Below are 21,873 nucleotides of genomic sequence, written 5' to 3'. Positions count from 1 at the left end.
AGCGACTAAGCATAGCAGAACCCAAACACTTTGCCTAATAATGGTTTCATTTTTCAACCACAGCATCTTCGCGCTAAACCCTCAGGCGGCCCTCATCCCGGCTCACAGCCTGCGCGCCCGCCCTTGGTTCCGCCCCAACGACGGCGCCCCTCCCACGCCCCGCCCACACTATCTGCGCCCGCCCTTGGCTCCTCCCAACGGCGGCGCCCCGCCCACAGCGGCGGCCATTCGGGTCCCCACACGCGGCGCAGCGGCAGTGACGTCAGAGTGGCGCACGGACCGTTCTTGCGGCAGCGACTCTGCAGCAGATCGGCGTTTCTCGGCGGTCCGAGCCACCGGCGTCAGTGCGTAGCGGTGCGTGGACACCTGCAGCCCCGGCTCTGGCCTGCGACTGCCCGGCTGCCGCGCGCCATCTTCGTCCAGCGCCATGGCGGCGGCCGGCGGGCCGGCAGCGGCCGGACGCTGCGCTCCGTCCAGCCTCCTTTTGCTCCTGCTGGTCGTGGGCACAGCCCAGTGCTGGGACGAACGCGGTGAGTGCCGCTCACACTCCCCCTTTCCCGCTGCCTTCAGCTAGCGGAGGACCATCTCAGCTCGCCGTCCTTTGAGTCCTTCTGCCGTAGTTTCTCGTTTCCGTTCTCCTGCCTGTCCCGCGTGCGCTTCCCCCTCGTCCTCCCGGACGTGTGGACTGTGGGGAGTGGGCGGGACGGGACGAACCTAGCGTGGTTAATATTCCCTTCTGGACTCCCGGAATTGGCCCACCTTCTCCTTTCTCGGCCAGCCCTTGTCGCCCGAGTCTGGCTGGCAAGCTCGACCCTCGCCTGCGCTTCCTGCTTTGTTGACAAGACTGTCTGACGTCATCGTCGCTGGCTGTTGTCTTGGCTGCCTGTTGCTATACCTGGAGGTTGCCACAGCACGCGCAGTGTCTGAGTCACACTTAGTGGACAGGCTGCAGACCTTGGAGGTAGACTGTTGTTGTTCAGTCGCTCAGTAGTGTCTGACTCTGCGACCCCATGGACTGAAGCACGCCAGGCTTCCCTGTTCTTCCATCTCCCGGAGTTTGCTCAAGCTCATGTCCATTGAGTCGATGTTGCATTCAACCATCTCACCCTCTGTTGCCCCTTCTTCTCCTGCCTCCAGTCTTTCCCAGCATCAGGGTCTTTTTCATTGAGTCGATTCTTTGCATCAGGTGGCCAGAGTATTGGAGCTTCAGCTTCAGCGTCAGTCCTTCCAGTGAATATTCAGGGTTGATTTCCTTTAGGATGGACTGGTTTGATCTCCTTGCTGTCCAGGGGGCTCTCAAGGTTAGCGGAGACGTAAACTGTACTGTTTATGTGAGCACGACTCGTGCTGCTGGTTCTATTACGGTGAAGTCTATTGCATTACATAAGCTTTTCTCATTGGATCAAAAAAAATACATTATATTTTGGTGATGGTACAAAATAAGTGATTTTAAAGAAAAAGTTATTTTATATCACTGTGTTATTAGAATTTTCTAACGACATTTGATGGGAACGGTAATATCCCATATAATTAATATGTATGTGTGTATATATACACACAGACAGTTTTTCCAATTAGTAAGTGATGCATGGTGTTAAATTGGAGTGATGTAAAAAATGATTTTCAAACAATGAAAACATCATTTTTGCTTTGTGGAGTAAAGATGTTAAAGCATGGAAAGTGTACCAGTATTGCAGTAGTGATTTGGTGATGAGAAATGAATGTGTTTTTGAACTTAAGCAACAGATTTTTTTTTTAAGCTTCTTATTTCTATTTTTAAATGCTAAAAAGAAAAGGTGTTATTTGTAAGTACTTGACTTTGATTACTCCTTTGATGTTTTACTAAAAAGTCAAGTTGTATTTAAATGTCTGTACATTTTACATATGTATTTCTAGAAAGTTTTATATAGATAGGAGACTTTGATCAGAATTATAATTTATAAACTGGATTAAAACAATAGTTGAACCTTCAATCCCTTCTTAAATAAATAAGTGAGGTTTACAGATGAGTCAAGGGAATGAAAAAAAGGAACCGAATTTAAATAAATGGTGAACTGCTTCCTGGTAGCTCTTAGTCTGCCTGCTGTATAAAACTATTGTTCTGGAACAAAAGGCACTAAAATATTTTCAGAGTAAACACAGTCTTAACTACTTGGGCTTAACTTTCTTTTGAGGAACTGCTTGTCTTTTGTTTGACTTTGCATGTACTTATTTTGTCCTTAGCTAACACAAAGCAATAATATGCCCAGAAAAGAAAAATTGTACCAGTTCTAAAGAGATTACCTAAAAACTTTCAAAATTCTTTATTGAGCTACTTTGTATTTGTTATTCTTTTGGGTGTTGGATACATAGCAGTGAACAAACAGTGTTTTGCCCTGAAGGAGTTTACATCTGTTGAGAAATAGACAATAAATAAATCAGGTAAAAAAAAGTGTTGTATTGTAAATAGTAGTATGTGTTTGTGTACTCAGTTGCTCAGTCGTGTCTGACTCTGCAGCCCCATGGACTGTACACCCCCAGGCTCCTCTGTCCGTGGAATTTTCCAGGCAAGAATACTGGAGTGGGTTGCCACTTCCTTCTCCAGGGAACTTCCTGACCCAGGGCATCAAACTTGCATCTCCTGCATTGGCAGGCAGGTTCTTTACCACTAGCACCACCGGGGAAGCCTGAATAGTGGTGTGGACGTTGATAAAAATAGGATAAGGCGGACAGAGTGTGTAGGTAGAAGCAGGGAGTTTGAAAATATACATTTATCAGGGAAGAAGTCACATTTAAGGTGATAGTTGATGAGAAATCTGAATGGATGGGTGTGCTATGACCTGTATTATATTTTAGTCTACTCTATCTAGTCGTGTCAGGAGGATCCCTTGGAGAAGGGTTAGGCTACCCACTCCATTATTCATGGGCTTCCTGGTGTCTCAGACGATAAAGAATCTTCCTGCAATGTGGAAGACCTAGGTTCCATCCCTGGATTGGGAAGATCCCCTGGAGGAGGGCATGGCAATCCACTTCAGTATTCTTACCTGGAGAATCCCCATGAACAGAGGAGCCTGGCAGGCTACAACCATGGGGTCACAAAGAATAGGACATGACTGAGCAACTAAGCACAGGACACACAACACACATATGTGTGTGTGTATTTACATGTCTATCTAATATGACCTGTATTTTAGAGGCTCATTCTGCCTGCTCCTTGGAAAACAGACCATAGCGGGTGAGGGTGTGGGGGAAGCTGGGGGGTAGTGAAGTTTCAAGAGAGGTGATGGTTTGGGCCATGGAGAAGCAGTAGAGTTGATGAGAGTGGTTGGCTTCTCACTTGTTTTGAATGTAGAAATGACAAGGTGATTCTGCTGGATTAGACATAGGGGTGGAAGGAAGAGAAAAGACAAAGATGACTTCATGGTTTTGGGTCTGAGTGGCTAGAAGGATGGAATTACCATTTCCTGAGATGGGGGATTGTGGGAGAATCAGGTTTGGGAAGTTTGGTTTTGTTCACCTTAAGCTTGAGACCTCCTATGAGTAAATTTCGATTTGTGAGTCTGGATTTCAGGGAACTCTGTGTGACCCTTGACTGATGTGGAGTAAGGTTGTGAGCATTTTGTTCTTAGACCTTGTGTTAGTTCAAGCTTCTGTAACAAAAAAGCATAGACTGGGAGCAGCATTTATTCCTCGATTTCTGGAGGCTGAGAAATCTAAGATCAGGTGCCAGCATATTTGGTGTCTGGTGAAGCCCCTCTTCCTGCTCTGCAGATGGCTGTCTTGTTAACGTTCTCACATTACAGAGTGAGGGTGGGGAGATAGGAGCCCTGGTCTCTTCCTGTTCTTACAAGGGCACTGATCCCATCACTGGGGCTCAATACTCATGACCTCATATAAAACTAATTGCCCCTCAAAGGCCCTGTCTCCAAATGCCATCTGTTGGGGATTAGGACTTCACATACAAATTTTGGGGGACACAAAACGTAGCAACATTTAGGATATCTAGGAGGAAAGATGCTGTGGAGTTATGGTAATGAAAACCCATAGGTATGCATGTGCGTGCTAAGTCGCTTTAGTCGTGTCGACTCTGTGCCACCCTATGGACTGCAGCTGGCCAGGCTCCTCTGTTCATGGGGATTTTCCAGGCATGAATACTGGAGTGGGTTGCCGTGCCCTCCACCAGGGGATCCTCCCAACCTAGGGGACGAACCTGCTGCATCTCTTATGTCTCCTGCATTGGCAGGAGAGGTGTTTTTTTGTTTTTTTTTTTTTTTTTACCACTAGTGCCGCCTGTGGAGAAGGCAGTGGCACCCCACTCCAGTACTCTTGCCTGGAAAATCCCATGGACTGAGGAGCCTGGTAGGCTGCAGTCCATGGGGTCGCACAGAGTCAGACACGACTGAAGTGATTTAGCAGCAGCAGCAGCAGCGCCACTTGGGAAGGCTAATATTTTTCATACTTGATCTCCTATTATGTATCAAGCACTCTGCTAGATAATTTTAGTAAATCATATCTAAGCTTCACAACCAGTTTTTTGGTGAATCACATCTTAACTTTACTGGTAATTTCTATACAGGTAAGTAAAGTGACATGGCCAAAGTTATATAGCAAGTTGGTGGTGGGAATTTAGTTCAGTGTTCTTTGCATTATCTCAGTGCTTGTGCAACAAAGTCAAGTTGTTATTATTCCTATTACTTAGTTTAGTAATACTTTCTGATTTTTTAAACCATTGAACATTTTCATTCTTACAGTTTTTTACTTAGTAGGAGGTAGTATGGCACCCCACTCCAGGACTCTTGCCTGGAAAATCCCATGAACAGAGGAGCCTGGTGGGCTGCGGTCCATGGGGTCGCTGAGGGTCAGACACGACTGAGCGACTTCACTTTCACTTTTCACTTTCCTACATTGGAGAAGGAAATGGCAACCCACTCCAGTGTTCTTGTCTGGAGAATCCCAGGGATGGGGGAGCCTGGTGGGCTGCCGTCTATGGGGTCGCATAGAGTCAGACATGACTGAAGCAACTTAGCAGCAGCAGCAGCAGTAGTATCGGTTTAATATACAATATTTTATTTTAGTGTAGTTCTGAGATATTTAGATCTTTGGCTCAAACGTGGAATTAAGTTTTTATATAGTTTTAGGTGAATTTTATTCTGGGGCTTTCCTGATGGCTCAAATGGTAACGAGTCTGCCTGCAGTGTAGGAGACCTGGGTTCAGTCCCTGGGTAAGGAAGATCCCCTGGAGAAGGGAATGGCAACTCACTCTGGTATCCTTGCCTGGAAATTTCCATAGACAAAGCCTGGTGGGCTACAGTCCATGGGATCACAAAGAGTTACACACGACTGAGTGAAAATTTCTGTTTCTCTTTCTGTAGGTGGGTTTTATTCTAATTGTATAGTCAGTTATGACAAAACATTTATTAAAGAAGGCATCCTTTGTCTACTAAATTAAAAAGCCCACTTTATCTTGTATTGAATTTCTACATAAATCTGGATTTATTTCTAGACTTTCTTCTGTTTCACACTTCACTAGTCTATTTCTGTTACTATTCATACCATTTTGATTATTTTAATTTTATAGTAAGCTTTATCACCTGGTAAAGCAATGCCTTCTTTTTTTTTTAATTGATGTATTGACTGACAGTGTTTGTTTTAGGTGTCAACATATGTTCGGGTTTTTTTTTTTAAGATGGTTTTCCATTTAAAGTTATTACGAAATAATGGCTCTATTTCCTTGTGCTGTGTAGTCTATCCTTTTAGCTTATTTAAGCAAAGTATTTTTCAGAAAATTTTTTGGCTACTTATAGACATCAATTTTTCCGAAAGCCTTTAGCACAATTTCTTTCTAGTTCCAAGGAAGCCCAGTTGGCTTCCTGATTGTACCTGCCTTAAATTTATTTAGGTTTTATTTATATATATTTTTTCTTATATAGATCACATATTGACCTTAAGTTTGTTTCTAGATATTTTATGGATGTATATAGTAATTATATACACAAATATAGTACATATGTAATTTGTCATATAAAAATATAGTAATTTGTCAGTAATTTGAGATAGGCTTTAAATTTTCTTCTGTAATTAGACATTACAGTTATAAGAAGAGTTTTGGCTTTTTGGTAAGCTGACAAAATATCCAACCGTCTTGTTAAATTCTCCTAATACAACAGAGTTGTCTTTTGGGAAGTTCTCTTGGATTTTGTAGGTTCAACAGCTCTAAATAAAATGTTATTTCTTCTACTCTGTACCAAACATGACAGACAGTGTTTGATGATTATTCAAAAGCTGTTTTCTTCTTTCGTCTCCTTGTCTTTCTCCATGTACATATTGAAAAGTCAAATACTCATTTTACTTGAATCTCTTGACACTAAGTGGTCTTGTCAATCTACTGGAGGAATTCTGGGGAAAGTATCTTTAAGTTTTGTTGGAAAATTATTAATCTTATTTCTCTGTTTTCTTTCAACCCTCTCTTTTTTAAAATGATGAAATACTTTAATTACAGGCCATAAGTAAATCCTACAGTATAAACCTTTTTTAAATGAACCTTTCCCTAAATAGTAAAAATAACATTACATCTAACAAAATTAGGCCTAATTTCTTAATATCAACTAATTACTTATTCCATATTCGGATACTACAGTTGTCCCTGAAATGTCTAAGCTAGTTTGTTCAAACCTGGGCCCAGTCTAGGACCATGCATCGCATATGATTGAATTACTGCTTAAGTCTTTTGAAAATGTAGAAGGGTCTCTTTTTTTCCATGCCCCTGCTTTGCTGAAGCGATTGGGCCAGTTGTTCTTCAGAATATCCTACCTTCTAGATTCTGTTTTCTCATGGCACTATTTTAGCTAGTAAACTGAATGCTAGGTTCAAAGGATTGATTAGATTAGTCTTAAATAACTTTGGGAGGTTACATCACTGGAGATGGTCTAATACAGTCTGTTCCACCTTTGGCAGTGCTAAAGTGACTAGTGGATTACAGTGGTTCTATTTCTCCCTTGTGAAGTTACATTTCCCCCTCTTGTGACTGCAAAGCACTTGTGTAATGTTACTTGGCACCATACCAATATCCATTCGCTTAATGATTTTAAAACTAGTTAGTCCGAATCTGAGTCTGTTTCTTTAATGGGTTGTAAAATGATGATTTTTCTATTTCCTCTGCTTTTATTAACTGATATTCTTCAGTAAAGTTGAGATTATCTATTGTTTCAGATTATAGTTTTGGCTAGAGAGTTAGGATAAACATTTAATTTAAAATCTTTAATTACTAGTTTTCAAATTAAGGAGGTGATTGATTGGTTCTCACTTTAAGTATAGACAAATGAGTTTTTGGCTGTCTCTTTGAGTATTATTATGGATTCTTGGGTTTTTATAGATTGAACATGATTTGCCAAGCACAGCCACTGTCTTGCTGGTCCATCTTGCTCTTGGTGTCTTAAGATCTTTCTAATCTCAGGATCATAAACATATTCTGTTGTGCTTTTTTTCCAGTATTTTTAATTGGTTGTATGTTTTATGGTGAGTGTTTAACCTTCAGGGATAAATTTTTATATGTTGTGAGCAGGATGATCAGTTTCCCGAATCCTGTGGTAGTGTTACTATAGGCTTAATAGGTTTAATTGGGGCTTCCCTGGTGGCTCAATTGGTAAAGAATCTGCCTGCAATGTAGGAGACCCAGGTTCGCTGTATGGGTGGGGAGATCCCCTGGAGAAGGGACTGGCAACCCACTCCAGTATTCTGGCCTGGAGAATTCCATGGACATAGGAGCCTGGTGGGCTATAGCCATGGGGTCACAAAGAGTGGGACACAACTTAGTGACTAAACCACCGTGTGGGTTTGATTACATATATATTTTGTTAGCTTTAGTCCAGTTTTCCGTTCTTTGTTACTGGTTTTCAGCTGTCTTTTTACTATTGTTTTATATGTTGTTATTTATATTATTTTTAGTTTTGTTTTATTAACATATGGCCAATGCGTCTCAGCCTAGTCTGATTTATTAAGCTTTCTTTGGTAAATAAGTATAAATAGGATGTGTATTTGCTGATGTCAGGGAATATCTATGATTAGGTGGAAAATCATGGGAAGACTCATGTGCACTGTATGATCCAGTTGTATAAAAATGAACACGAATCAGAACAGCCTCTGTATATGTGCCTGTTTGTGTGAACAGCCTCTGTATATGTGCCTGTTTGTGTGGCCAAGAAGCTACTCACCAGGCTGCTAGTTTTGGTTACCATAGAGATGTGAAGTTGGAGAAGGAGTGGATCTCTCATTTTAAAGGGAAAACGAGTTACTCTGAGACTTCAAAAAACTATAAAATACATATATATATTTCACAATTGTATATGAGTTGGGGAGACAATCTAGGGATGTAGCTTCGTCTCAAGTTTCCATGGACTGCTATTCAGGAGCTGCCATTTCCTGTTCCTTTTAAGGATTCCATCATGTCAGGTTGGTTCTCCGTTTTCTCACCTGCTGGTGTGGCATTTGGCTTATACTTAGGACTAACTACTAGTCCGGGGCTTCCCTCACAGCTCAGTTGGTAAATAATCCGCCTGCAATGCAGGAGACCCCAGGTCAATTCCTGGGTCGAGAAGATCCCCTGGAGAAGGGAAAGGCTACCCAGTCCAGTATTCTTGGGCTTCCCTTGTGGCTCAGCTGGTAGAGAATCTGCCTGCAATGCGGGAGACTTGAGTTCGATCCCAGGGTTGGGAAGATCCCCTGGAGAAGGGAAGGGCTGCCCACTCCAGCACTCTGGCCTGGAGAATTCCAGGGACTGCATGTTATAGTCCATGGGTCGCAAAGAGCTGGCCATGACTGAGCGACTTCACTAGTCTGCTTCCACCTTCTGGAACTCTGTTGCCGTCTCCTTTTCTGTTTTGCCTCACCTTGTTTGTTCATGTCATCAAGACAATTCATTTATTGTACTTTCCGTGGGATTTGAGAGGCAGCACATGCTGCTCTTTTGACAGGTTGATTGTAGGGAATTGGGTGCTAACAAAATGGTAGAAAGTGATGCCTGCTTCATCTGTACAGTGAACAATAGGTGGCTTCCATCAAGCCTCCTGGCATCCACAGAGCTAATTATGGGGCAGTGGACAGTGTCAGAAAAACCCTGAGCCCTGTACCTGTCTGCTAGCCAGAGCGTGGTCTGAGTTGAAGCTCTGTCCTCCAGGTCTTGCTTGAGTCCCCCCAGTTGACAGAACCGAGATCTCTTTCAGGAACTGTAGCTTTAAGAGGTTTTAGGAGTCTTTTAGCTTTGCAAGACGTTAGTACCAATTTGAGGGAAAAATGGATGTTGAGTGAACCAGTCCACAGTCTCTTCCATCATAATCCAAGGATGATAAGTAGGAAGATTTTTCATTTTCCAGTAACACTTCAAAACTAATTTATGTACATCAGTGCTGGACTTAATTTCCTTGTTTTGACGTCTTCTTTTTAAACTGCTTTGTCAGTGTGATTTTAAATTTGTAAGATAATGTAACTTTCTAACTTTTTAAAATTTTGAAGTATTTAAAATATTTAAATGCACAGAAGTATACAAGGAAAATCCCATATCCTCACCAGCCAGTTTTATTGAATCTTCACATTTACTGTATTTGCAGCAAGTCTCTTCCCACTTGCAAACTATAAAACATTAGAGATAGAGAGCTAAAGTCTCTTATCTCCCTCTCTCCTCGGAGATACTCTGCTATTGAGTCATTCCTATGTGGTTTTCGTATATTTTTATATACATGTATAGACTTCAACAGTAAGTAGTGCTGTGTTGCCAGTTTTCAAGGTTCATGTAAAGCTATCCTGCTAAACATTCTACAACGTACATTTTGCTTGAGATATTTTTACTGTTTCTTTTGTGATACATGAATTTGAGTTCACTCATTTTAACTGCCGTAGATTTTGGGACTAGGCCAAAATTGCATTAAATCATTTACATGTTGACAGACGTTCAAGTCATTAAATATGCTCCAGGAGCATTCGTGTATATTTTTTGCTTTTTAAATTAACCATCGATGTTGTCATACAGTAGTACAACATTCCAGGGTAATGTTCTTTTGCCTCTGATTTGCAAAAATTATGTAGAACTTACGATATAGAAGCTGTTTAGGGGGCATCCATCCTGAAATGAAAGGAGGCCTCAGAGGTGTGACTTTCTGAATTTTGTGCGAAAGACCTGAAGAATGTTGTGATAGCTTTGGGATTTGGGAAACTCCTTCGTCTACTCTTCCGTGGTCATCCTCAAACGGCAGGAAAGACTGACTTTTGAAAGTATTTCCTACCACAAGAGTTTGACTAGAACGAATCTTTTATAGGACAATATTTACCGTCTGTTTATCTGTGTTCTTACTGTTTCAGACAGAATATTGTTGCGGGACATAAAAGCTCTCACCCTCTACTATGATCGCTATACCACTTCCCGGAGGTTGGATCCCATCCCACAGTTGAAATGTGTGGGAGGTACAGCTGGATGTGACTCTTACACCCCTAAAGTCATACAGTGTCAGAACAGAGGCTGGGATGGTTACGATGTACAGGTAATATTATTATGTCGATGCCAGTCTAAATTGAATTTTTTTCGGAAAACTGTTTATTGAGATGTTGTTCAGTATTTTGGGAAGCACATATAGAAAAATCTAAGGTTACACTAAAATATATAAATATAAATCAGTCATCCATTCTCTGGAAGAAAGCTTCTACAAAAGAACTGCTTTTAAAGCCTGGAAATAATCATTGTAATTTTTATGCCATAACTTTTTTCTAAGACATTAGTAAGTTCTTAAAACTTTTCATATACTTGGGAGGGTAGGGGGAAGATTACTTCTGGTTGTTATTTTTCTGTCATTCCTCAAAGAATACCAACCTACTCTTAAAAAATAACAATGATTATTAAGGCATTGTAGATCATAAGTAGTGGGGTTACATGTGTCGCTATCATGCTTCAAATGTTTAATATTTTAAAAGCTGTTTTTGAACTGAGGGTGGTTACTTCTGAATGAAAACATTTCACTGGGCTTTGTTCATTGTCTTTAAGTCTCAGGTGTTTTGTTCTTAGGCTCGACCATCTCCTTGAAGTTCCAAAATTTACTATCCTTTAGAAATGGAATGGAGAAGGCAGTGGCACCCCACTCCAGTACTCTTGCCTGGAGAATCCCATGGATGGAGGAGCCTGGTAGGCTACAGTCCATGGGGTCGCTAGGAGTCGGACACGACTGGGCAACTTCACTTTCACTTTTCACTTTCATGCATTGGAGAAGGAAATGGCAACCCACTCCAGTGTTCTTGCCTGGAGGATCCCAGGGACGGGGGAGCCTGGTGGGCTGCTGTCTCTGGTGTCGCACAGTCAGACACGACTGAAGCGACTTAGCAGCAGCAGCAGAAATGGAATAGATTTTATTAACTGAATTCAGTTTAAATCAGTACTACTAGATTTCTACTTTGTATCCTACCTGCTTTCAAAAAGGACCTAAGATGATTGGTCAGCTGGCAAGAAACTTGTGTTGACAGTTTACTGCTCCGTCAGAGTGATAGTCTTATTTGATATAATCTTTAGCCAAGTTTATGCAATTCAGGGAGAGGGTTCTTATTTGCTTGGTGATACTTACTTCACAGTACTTTTTTATAGTCTTGCTCACTGAACCATGGAATCTTCAGGTTAAAGCTGAAATTATTTTTGTATTACTTTTCAGTCTTGATGGAAAAAAAGATACTATCAGTAAAGTCATTGACTAAATGTATATTAAATATTATAATACAGAAATGAATGATGGAGTCACAACCTCCGAGTGCTCTTCCTAGTAGAAAAGATGAGACAAATGCTCACATTACATCTGGGTGCCAGCAAAGCATTGTAAAGTCATGTGTCGTTGGGGGGATTATGAAAGAAGACTTCAAGAGGAAAACAGTGATGTACTGTGTTAGTAAGGAATGATAAGATTTTTAGAGCTGAAGAGATGGAGAAGGGAGTAAATGGCAGAGCAAAGAAATCTAGAGGCCATCTTACATTGACTCAGGTTTAGTAGCAGGAGAGAGCCTTGTTTAACTCTGAGAGTTTAAATATAATAATTAAAAGCCACTTTTAGTATATGCTATTAAGGAAACGACAGTTAACATGAAATACCAGTAGAGATCGAGTTTGTCTTATTTACCTAAATCAACAAGCTTTTAAATCTTCCTCCAAATAAAATTATTTAAAAAATGGAATAGTGGTAGCAACAACAGCACAATAGAAAAATTATATATTATGTTATCCAAATTAAAAATTTTTAGTCTTCCAGAAAGTGAAAAGGATGTACGCAAAAGGAGAAAGCTTTTGCAGTCATATATCTGATTAGGAACTTGTGTCCAGAGTATGTGAAGAATTGTTACAACTCAGAAGACAGAGAACCAAATTTAAAAGTGGATAAGGTATTTAAGTAGACATTTCTCTAAAGAAGATATACAGATGGTCAATAAACATGTGAAAAAAAAAAATGTTCCACATCATTAGCTGTCAGGGAAATAGAAGTTAAAACCTCAATAAAATACCAGTTCCTACCCAACAGGATGCCTGCCATTAAAAAGGCATAATAACAAATGTCAGTGAGGATGAGAGTCTCATACACTGTTGTTGGACATGTGAACTGGTATAGCCGCTTTGAAACACTGGCAGTTTCTCAAAAGTTTAAAACATAGAGTTACTGTATGTTCCAGTCATTCCACACCTAGGTGTTCACCCAAGAGAACTGGAAACGCGCGTCCACACAGAAACATACTAAATGTTTGCAGCAGCGTTATTCACAAAAGCCAAAAAAGTAGAAACAGCCCAGATGTCCATCGGTGATGAATGAATAAACAAAATGTGGTATTTCCATACGATGGAGTATTTTTGAGCCACAAAAAGAAATGAAGTGCTAATTCATGCTACGTGTGTGAACCTTAAAAACATTCTGCCAAGTGAAAGCAGCTAGTCACATAGGACCACGTATTGTATGTTTCCGTTTATGTGGAATGTTCAGAATAGGGGAATCCTTGCAGACAGATTGGTGGTTGCCTGAAGTTGCGGGGAAATGGAGTGACTGCTCATGGAGATGAGATTTCTTTTGAGGGTGATGAGAATATTCCAAAATTGGTTGTGGTGATAGCTGCACAGCTCTGTGAATATACTACAACCCAATGAAATGGGTGAATGTATAGTATGTGAATTATATATGAATAAAGCTGTCACAATGTATCTGAAGTTTGAGAGAGGAAGATATTGTCCTAAAAAAGAGAAAAGCAATAGAACCAGTCAGATCTATTTTAGCTTACCTTTAAAAAAAAAGTTGTTAGAGAAGCTTTCAGCTGAAAATAGTTATAAAATTCAAACTAGGCCTGGAATTTTTTTTTTTAAAGCTGGAAAATTTTGAGGCTAGCGTAGATTCTTTTTGTGTTTTTCTAAGTATCTTTAGAAAAAGCTTTAAGCAGTTGCTTCTTGGATTGGACCTTGGGAATGGTAGTTCATGGTTTTTATAGAATTTGTATGAAAAGCTTTTCTCAGAAGGTTATATACCATCTCTAATGCTGTATGGAGCCACCATTTACCATATATGATGCTAATTTTTGAACCTTAATGTTTAAAAAAACCTCTGTTTTTAAAGAAAACTTCTCCAGCAACAGTGATTAAAAAGTCGACATTTAAAAAAATTTGCTTGAAATTTATAAATTAGGGAAGGCTTAATATGTACAAAAGAATTCTTCACATCTGTATGCAAGAAATAAGGAATAGTAGTAAATGAGCACTCCTGTACCCACCATCTTGCTTCAGTATATTGTGAACATCACCAGTATCTTTGAAGCCCCTAGTTTGCCCTCCCCCAGCACAGAAATACTCATTCTGAATTTTATCATTCCCTTGCTTCTTTTTGTTGTTTGGCTTCCCTGATAGCTCAGTTGGTAAAGAATCCGCCTGCAATGCGGGAGATCCCAGTTTGATTCCTGGGTTGGGAAGATCTGCCGGAGAAGGTATAGGCTACCCACTCCAGTACTCTTGGGCTTCACTTGTGACTCAGCTGGTAAAGAATCCGCCTGCAATGCGGGAGACCTGAGTTCTATCTCTGGGTTGGGAAGATCCCCTGAAGAACGGAAAGGTTATCCACGCCAGTATTCTCACCCAGAGAATTCCATGGGGTCCATGGAGAAGTCCATGGGTCTCAGAGTCGGACACGACTGTGAGACTTTCACTCACTCATACAGCCCAAATAATGTATATTGAGTGAAAAAAAAATCTTATGATTCTAATAACCTATTTCTACTTTTTCTTCACAGTGGGAATGTAAGACTGATTTAGATGTCGCATACAAATTTGGAAAAACTGTAGTGAGCTGCGAAGGCTATGAATCCTCTGAAGACCAGTATGTACTGAGAGGTTCCTGTGGCTTGGAGTACCAGTTAGATTACACGGAACTCGGCCTGAAGAAGCTGAGAGAGTCTGGAAAAGAGCATGGCTTCACCTCATTCTCTAACTACTATAACAAGCTGTCCTCCCCAGAGTCTTGTAGCCTCAGTGGAGTGGTTACCATTGTGGTGCTGCTTGCTCTTGCCTTTGGAGTTTATAAATTCTTCCTCAGTGATGGTCACGAGTCACCTCCGCCATATTCTGAGGATCCTCCATATTCCCATCGTTACCAGAGATTCGGCAGCTCGGCCGGGCCTCCTCCTGCAGGCTTTAAGTCTGAGTTCACAGGTGCGTTCCCCTAGACCATGGTGGGAAGTAAGGTGGGAGTCTGGCAGTGAATCCTGTGTGGTCTGAAGCGTGAAAATGCTCACACTGGGAAACCAAAGCAGATTTGCCTTCTTATTTTTTACTTTTGACTTCTTCTGCTGCTTCGGGGGTTTTCTCTTTTAGGTCGATTGTGATTACCATTTTAAGGATTCGTGATTAAATTATAAATTATCTAGTCAGACTTGATTAGATTTGGTAATAACCTTGAACTCTGTTTCATACCATACATAAAATTTTATTCATTAAATGTTACAGTGTTCAACATAAAAGATATGACAGGTTTCCAGGAGGAAATAGGAAAATATTTGTCACGATAGGCAAAAATGTCTGAGTACAAAAAATGCCAGCAAAAAAGAAAAGATGGGTAAACTAGATTAATTTAAGAATGTCTAGTCATCTAAAAACAACTTTGAGAGAGTGAAAAGGCAAGCCACAGACTGGGAGAAGGTATTTGTAAAACGTATTTCCAACAAAGGATGTGTGTCTACAATAAAGAACTCCCATAAATCAGAGAAAAAGACAACTGAATTTTTTTAGTGGACAGATTTGGACAGCTCTTTTAAAAAAAATTATTATAGTAAAAGAAGATGTCCAGATGTCCAGTAAAAATTTGAAAAGGTGCTTAGCATCATTCATCTTCAGGAAAATGCAGATTAAAACCTGAGTTCTTCATTAACCACCATTTAATCATAATGGCTGACATTAAAAGGGCAGACTACCAAGCAATGGCAAGGATGTAGGTAACTGGAACTTGCTGGAAGAGGCTGAGACGATAAAGCACTGTGGAAAACTGTCAGTGTCTATTGAGACTAGACACACGCCACCCAGTGACCCAGCAGTCTCATTCCGAGACCCACACCTGAGAGGGGTGCACACGTGTGTGCACAGAAAGACGTGCACAGGAGTGCTCAGGGCAGCTTATTCATAGCAGCCAAAAACTGGAAATAGGATGGCTGTAAACACTCAGTTCAGTTCAGTCGCTCAGTCGTGTCCGACTCTTTGCGACCCCATGAACTGCAGCACGCCAGGCCTCCCTGTCCATCACCAACTCCCGGAGTTCACCCAAACTCACGTCCGTCGAGTCGGTGATGCCATCCAGCCATCTCATCCTCTGTCGTCTCCTTCTCCTCCTGCCCCCAGTCCCTCTCAGCATTAGGATGAGACAAATTGTGTTTTTTTTTCTCTCTCACAATTTGAATACTATAGAAAATTTTAGTAAAAACTGAAAACATGCAGCAGCGAAGGTCGACGCTCCTGGACATAATGTATAGCAGACACAGAAGAATATCTCTGTATGATTCTGTTTATAAAATGTTCAAGACAGGGTGAAACCAAAGTGTAGTGAGAGAAGTCAGAGTTGGCTTTTCTCTGACATGGGAGTTGTAATGAGGAGTCTGCGGGTGCTGGAAAGGTTTTACTGATATGGGGAGTGGTTACATGCATGGGTAGTATATGCAAACACATAGGATTAGTGCCGCCTTTTATGTATATCATACAGCAGTTTAAGAAAACCTTCCTCTGAACAGAAGATATTTTTTGGGTCCAAGACCTGACTTCCCTACTAACAAATACCCTCCACTTGGATTCCTCCACTAGACACTCAGGTACAGCTCTCACCTGGTGCTTCTGGAGACGCCCCCAAGGTAGAAGGGAAGTTACTCTGACACGTGTGGTCATCTTCCAGTAACTAATTTGGAGCAGGGCGGATGTGACCTTTCAGCAAGAAAGCACCTTCCACTGTCCTGAAACACATCTCTCCTCCTCCATGTGTGTGGGAAAGGGAGGCACTCCTTAGTTACAAGACTGTTTCATGAGTACATTTTTTGAATATAACTTGTTATAAGTTGAGACCAAACTATTATTGTTAAATCATACAGATGAAGCAATTGAAATGTCATATTTTACCTTTAGTTTTGTAGGCGATGGTTTAAGAGGGGATCCATAAGAAATCATTTTTATTTCCAGGACCGCATGGTGCAGCTGCCGGTTTTGGCAGTGCTTTTCCCGGACAGCAAGGGCATGACCGTTCAGGACCGGGGTTCTGGACTGGCCTGGGAACCGGAGGGATATTAGGATATTTGTTCGGCAGCAACAGGTAGGCTTTGCATTTATCCCATCTGCTCTTAAATTCAGGCTTTCTTTAGAGGCTTCTTTGTCTTGTAAATCTGACTGGATTTGTTAAGGAAGTAAATTCTGAGGACATTACCCTGTTAAATCAGATTCTCTGAGGGCGGGGAAGGAATGATGTCTGTGCTTCGATCAGTGTTGCATGTCTTGTTTTCTTTCCCATGTCATGCTTACAGATTTGAGATAGGAGAAAGATGTTGACATCCGAGAAGGCAGGAAAGAATGCAGCATTTGGGGCACAGTTGGCCTTCTGGTTAGTTGAAGAATGGTAGAAGCGAGGGTCAAAAGAGCTGGGGACCCATTTTTTTAACATCTTCAGTGTTGACTGTAGTTTAAGTTTATAGTGTATTTGAGTGTGAATTCAGAAAGGAGCCTTTATTTGCGTCATTTTCTTCCTTCACAGCAATGACCATAACAAGGGCAGAAATATAAAACAGTATTTATTTCATGTTAATCCTCATATGGTGGGCGTCCCTGGTGGCTCAGTGATAAGGAATCCCCCTTCCAGTGCAGGAGACGTGGGTTCGATCCTGAGTTGGGAAGATCCCCTGGAGAAGGGAATGGCAACCCACTCCAATATTCTTGCCTGGAGAATCCCATGGTCAGAGGGGCCTGGCAGACTACAGTCCATGGGGTCACAAAGTAAAAAAGTGAAAAGTGAAAGTTGCTCAGTCGTGTCCAACTCTTCGAGACCCAGGGACGATATATTTCAGTCCAGGCCAGAATACTGGAGTGGGTAGCCTATCCCATCTCCGGGGGATCATCCCAACCCAGGAATCGAACCGGACTCTGCTGCATTGCAGGCAGATTCTTTACCAAAGAGTTGAACAGAACTTATCGACTAAATAACAGCAACAAATCCTCATGTACAAGAAACAACTATGGAAAAAAATACTTGATAAAAATAGTTTCCTGATAGTTTAGGAACAGGAAGGGATTTAAAAATCATAGTCACAAGGAAAATGCCTGCCCCGCTTTTTTCTTTCTAGAGCGGCAACCCCCTTTTCAGACTCGTGGTACCCATCCTATCCTCCGTCATACACCAGCACGTGGAATAGCCGGGCTTACTCACCACTTCGGGGAGGCCCTGGAAGCTATTCAGCATGTTCAAGCTCAGAGCCAAGAACCAGAACAGCATCAGGTGAGAGCAAAAATCAGTAAGTTCCTGTTCAGTAGAGTACGGAAGTAATTTGGACCTTACTGTGATTATGTATTTAGCAGTTATGGTTTATGTGGTATACCTGCCAGAAATATTAATTGCATAATTAATTGTGATAAAAATACAATTCAGATTCATTCTTTTCTTCCACTTCTCTTCTTTAAAACTCAAACAGGAATTTGGTTTAGAGACTCACTTCTACTGCTAGTCATCTTTTAAGTTAAACCTTCCTGAATATTGTATTTGTCTATGTTTAATTCTGTTAAATCTCTAGGGGTCCTTTAAGCTCTAAAGTGGGAATTTTCTAGGTAGAAGGCTGAACATTTCAGTTCAGTAAAGCTCCATAAAAATTTATTGAGCCATTCTTCAATTTACATTATTGTCAAAAATATGTTTATTGCAGTTGCTAAGAGGAAATTTTGTAAAGAAGCAGAGATGAGATATATATAAAAAAAATTAGTTGAAATTAAGCATCCAGCTAATGAGCAGAGAATGGGGTTAGTGGATGATGAAACAGTAATAGATTGCTATGGGTTGGGTTTTTCTTCTCTTAGCAGAGGGTAGAAGTTACAGAACAGTGAATAATTCTTGAAATTAGGAGAATGGAAAACTCATTCTCCGTGGAAACAAGAATTATCGACTAGATATATCAACTAGAAAGAAATTTTTCTCCTTACATGAAGAAAATCTTAAACATTAGCAAATCACTTACAGGAAAGTCTGAAAAAGAATGAGAACAGATGGAAACACTCATGGTCTTGTAACGTGTTAACGCGTGTGCGTGCGTGTGCATGTTGACTAACATTTACCATCAAAAGTCCATAACTCTCCCCCAGGTTACTTCTGTTTCCCACTGGAGTCATGAGAGGCAGCAGGGCCTGACCTAGGCTTCAGCGGCCTCTCTGCTGTTTGGCTTAGACTTTGAGAATCGCCTGTACTATGTCAGGCCGCCCCCAGAGAACACATCTTTGGTTTCCTGGTTAAAAGTTACTCCCAGCAACCATGATGCTGATGGGAGGGCTGGAAGGGCTGCTGGGGGGCCAGGGTGGATGCTCTGTGTCCTGCACAGTCCTGGACCACAACCTGCTTCTCTTCTTCCCTCATATCTCTTACTCATTTGCTGACAGTAAACATGTATTACTGTTGTCATTTTATGAGCAGTTTTAGTGCATTGAAGAAAACTAATACGAAATTTGCTCTTCTCCTTCTAGGATATGGTGGAACCAGAAGACGATAAGAGAGTTAAAAGTTGGGGTCAAACACTGGACGCAAATGTTCTGATGTTTCATCACTTTCTCTTGTAAAACGTGCTCCCTACTAACAGCTGGGGAAAGGGAATATGCAGAAGTTCTGTGGTGTTGTCCTGTGTGGCTTTCTGTATCCTGTTATTTGAGGCTAAGAGTGACATATGACAGAATGCTTCTGTAGACAACTGTATGTTTGTGTAACACGCAGATGTGTATTATATTTGAAAGTGATGACTCCTGTGGAATGCTAGGAATGTATTGTGTAATTTCTAAAACCTGTGATGCTGTAAGAATAAGAATGAAGGCTTTATACCAGTAGACACTGAATCAGAAATTTTCAGTTTTAGGTGGTTTTAGATGTTGATTCATTATTATGATAGAAATGATAATAAGCTATTTGGTATGTATTATTGAGTGTTTGCTGTTCTCCAAACATTTAAACCAAGCTTTGGACTGCTAATTATACTTTCTTGTATGTTCTGATCACTTCTGACCTGAGGAGCTTTGAATCTGTCAGTGGTAGGTGGGGTTCTGGTAAATGAGAATTACCTTTGTTTTAGGAAAAGGTGGAAAATAAGTATCCAGAAGGTTGTCATGAATGACTATGCTGACAAAAATGCTTGAAACCTCCATATTCATTTTTTAGAGAAGGAAAGTTCAAGTGCTTCAAAGTTTTCTAATAGCAGAAGCATGCAGTTTTCTGTGGAATCTCAAATGTTGTGTAGCAGTCTGTTTCAATCTTGCATTAAAATAACAGAAAAAATAAAAACAAAGGGTTTTGTTCTTTCTATCAGCCTCGACACAAGTTGGTGTTACTTTTTCCCAAAGGAAAAGGGATTCATGCAGAAGTTCTCTCTCCGTAAAAAGTAGTTTCCTGTGGTCGTCTTGCCTTAGCTACCCCGTCACACAGAAAACCTCAGTTCAGGAATTCCCAGTTATACTCATTAAACATCATTATTTTGCTATGGAAGACAAGAACAGATTTGTGTTGTTATTATCACTATATATGATACTAATTCTTAAAAAATTTTTTTTTCTTTTATTGAGATAGTAGTTGATGTACAATATAATGACTCAACAATTTTTAAAGGTTAAACTCCCCTTCTATTTTGTTGATCAGTTGCTCAGTTGTGTCCGACTCTTTGTGACCCCATGGATGGCAGCATGCCAGGCTTCCCTGTCCATCACCAACTCCCAGAGCTTGCTCAGACTCATGTCCATCAAGTTGGTGATGCCATCCAACCATCTCATCCTCTGTTGTCCCCTTCTCTTCCTGCCTTCAATCTTGCCCAGCATTGGGGTCTTTTCTAATGAGTCGCCTCTTCACATCAGGCGGCCTACTACTAATTTTTATATCTACAGTAGTCGTTACACCTTAACCAGTGGGTCTCAGGATTCTTGCTTTTTAAAAATTACTCCAGGCTTCTTGCTTCCTTGAAAACTATGGATTGGATAACTTTGGAAAGCAATGCCAGGTTGTATTTTTTCTGACATAGAATGGCTCATGGTATCTTCTGATCAAAAACTGTTAAGAAGTCACCTGTGATGGCACAGAGAATCTGAAACTTCAAGATGTGTATTGGCAGCCTTGGTTGCCACTGCCTAGCTTTTCCTAAATTCTTTTTTTCTTTTCATCACTAGAGGGCAGTAATGCTCCAATATACAAAGTTAGTGGGCAGTGACGTCTCTACTTTGAATATTTTGTGGGCTGTAAACCTGCTGTAGACCTACTAGGGAGATAAGCTTCTCCCGGCCTGCTACTAGAATATAAGGGTTGCTTATATTACAGTTTTCCACACAAGATGTTTCTGACCTATTAGAGACACTGGCCTCCCATTTTCAGTCACACAGGGCTTAATTCTTTTCTATACAAGAAAGTAAATCCAGATTCGGAAGATGTCTCATCTTTTTCACTGTTGCCACGCAGGTTCACGTCACCATCATCTGTCACTCAGTGAGGTCTACGCTGATGGCTTGCATCCATTAGGATAGACCGGTAACAAAGAATCCCCAAGTCCGACTAGCTTAAATCAAAGTAGGGGTTTCTGCTTATCACAGTTACTCAGGGATTCTGGTTGATTGGAGCCTCCTTCTGGCATGTTCTGCTGTGGCTGTCACAAGGGAAGGGGGTGTGGAGAATCACACACTATTCTTAAATGGCCAGATTTCCTCAAATTAACGAACACCTGTTCAAGAATATCAGAAACATCTGTTGACTAAAGTTTTTGAGTTCCAATAGGACAAGCTTTTTAAAAATAAGACACCTCATTTGGCTTCACTTAAAAATACATGAAAGAAAAGTGAAAGTATCAGTCATTCAGTTGTGTGTGACTCTGCGACCCCATGGACTGTAGTTCACCAGGCTCCTCTGTCCATGGAATTCTCTAGGCAAGAATACTGGAATGGGCAGCCATTCCCATCTCCAGAGGATCTTCCCAATCCAGGGATGAAACTCTATAGTCTCCCTCATTGCAAGCAGATTCTTTACCTGAGCCCTGGTCTGAGTCACTAGGGAACCCCCAAAATATACGAGCATCATTTAAAGTATGAATTCCAACCTCCATTTAAAGAAACAAGTATAATTGATACATAATATTGTGTTAGTTTCAGGTATACAACAAATTGAT

The 21,873-nt window shown here is 41.0% G+C and overlaps 1 protein-coding gene across 1 annotated transcript; it reads left to right on the top strand.

Annotated features, from left to right (window-relative positions):
• Positions 1–264: 264 nt before the first annotated feature.
• Positions 265–20,034, top strand: SARAF (store-operated calcium entry associated regulatory factor). The gene is made up of 6 exons (XM_004021752.5): positions 265–530; positions 10,330–10,508; positions 14,257–14,674; positions 16,679–16,808; positions 17,830–17,981; positions 19,211–20,034. Exons 1-6 carry the CDS (start codon positions 428–430, stop codon positions 19,234–19,236), a joined length of 1,008 nt encoding a protein of 335 aa, XP_004021801.2. The 5' UTR covers positions 265–427; the 3' UTR covers positions 19,237–20,034.
• The last annotated feature ends 1,839 nt before the right edge of the window (positions 20,035–21,873 follow it).

The sequence above is a fragment of the Ovis aries genome, chromosome 26 (assembly GCF_016772045.2).
Source record: "Ovis aries strain OAR_USU_Benz2616 breed Rambouillet chromosome 26, ARS-UI_Ramb_v3.0, whole genome shotgun sequence".
Lineage (NCBI taxonomy): Eukaryota > Metazoa > Chordata > Mammalia > Artiodactyla > Bovidae > Ovis > Ovis aries.
Note: the sequence above shows the minus strand (reverse complement) of the source record. Positions and strands in the feature narration are given on the sequence as shown.

Coding starts and splice junctions, on each gene's coding strand:
- SARAF (XM_004021752.5), top strand. CDS start 428: ATGGCGGCGGCCGGCGGGCCGGCAGCGGCCGGACGCTGCGCTCCGTCC. Junction 14,675..16,678: donor CTTTAAGTCTGAGTTCACAG/GTGCGTTCCCCT, acceptor TTTTATTTCCAG/GACCGCATGGTGCAGCTGCC. Junction 16,809..17,829: donor TATTTGTTCGGCAGCAACAG/GTAGGCTTTGCA, acceptor TTTTCTTTCTAG/AGCGGCAACCCCCTTTTCAG.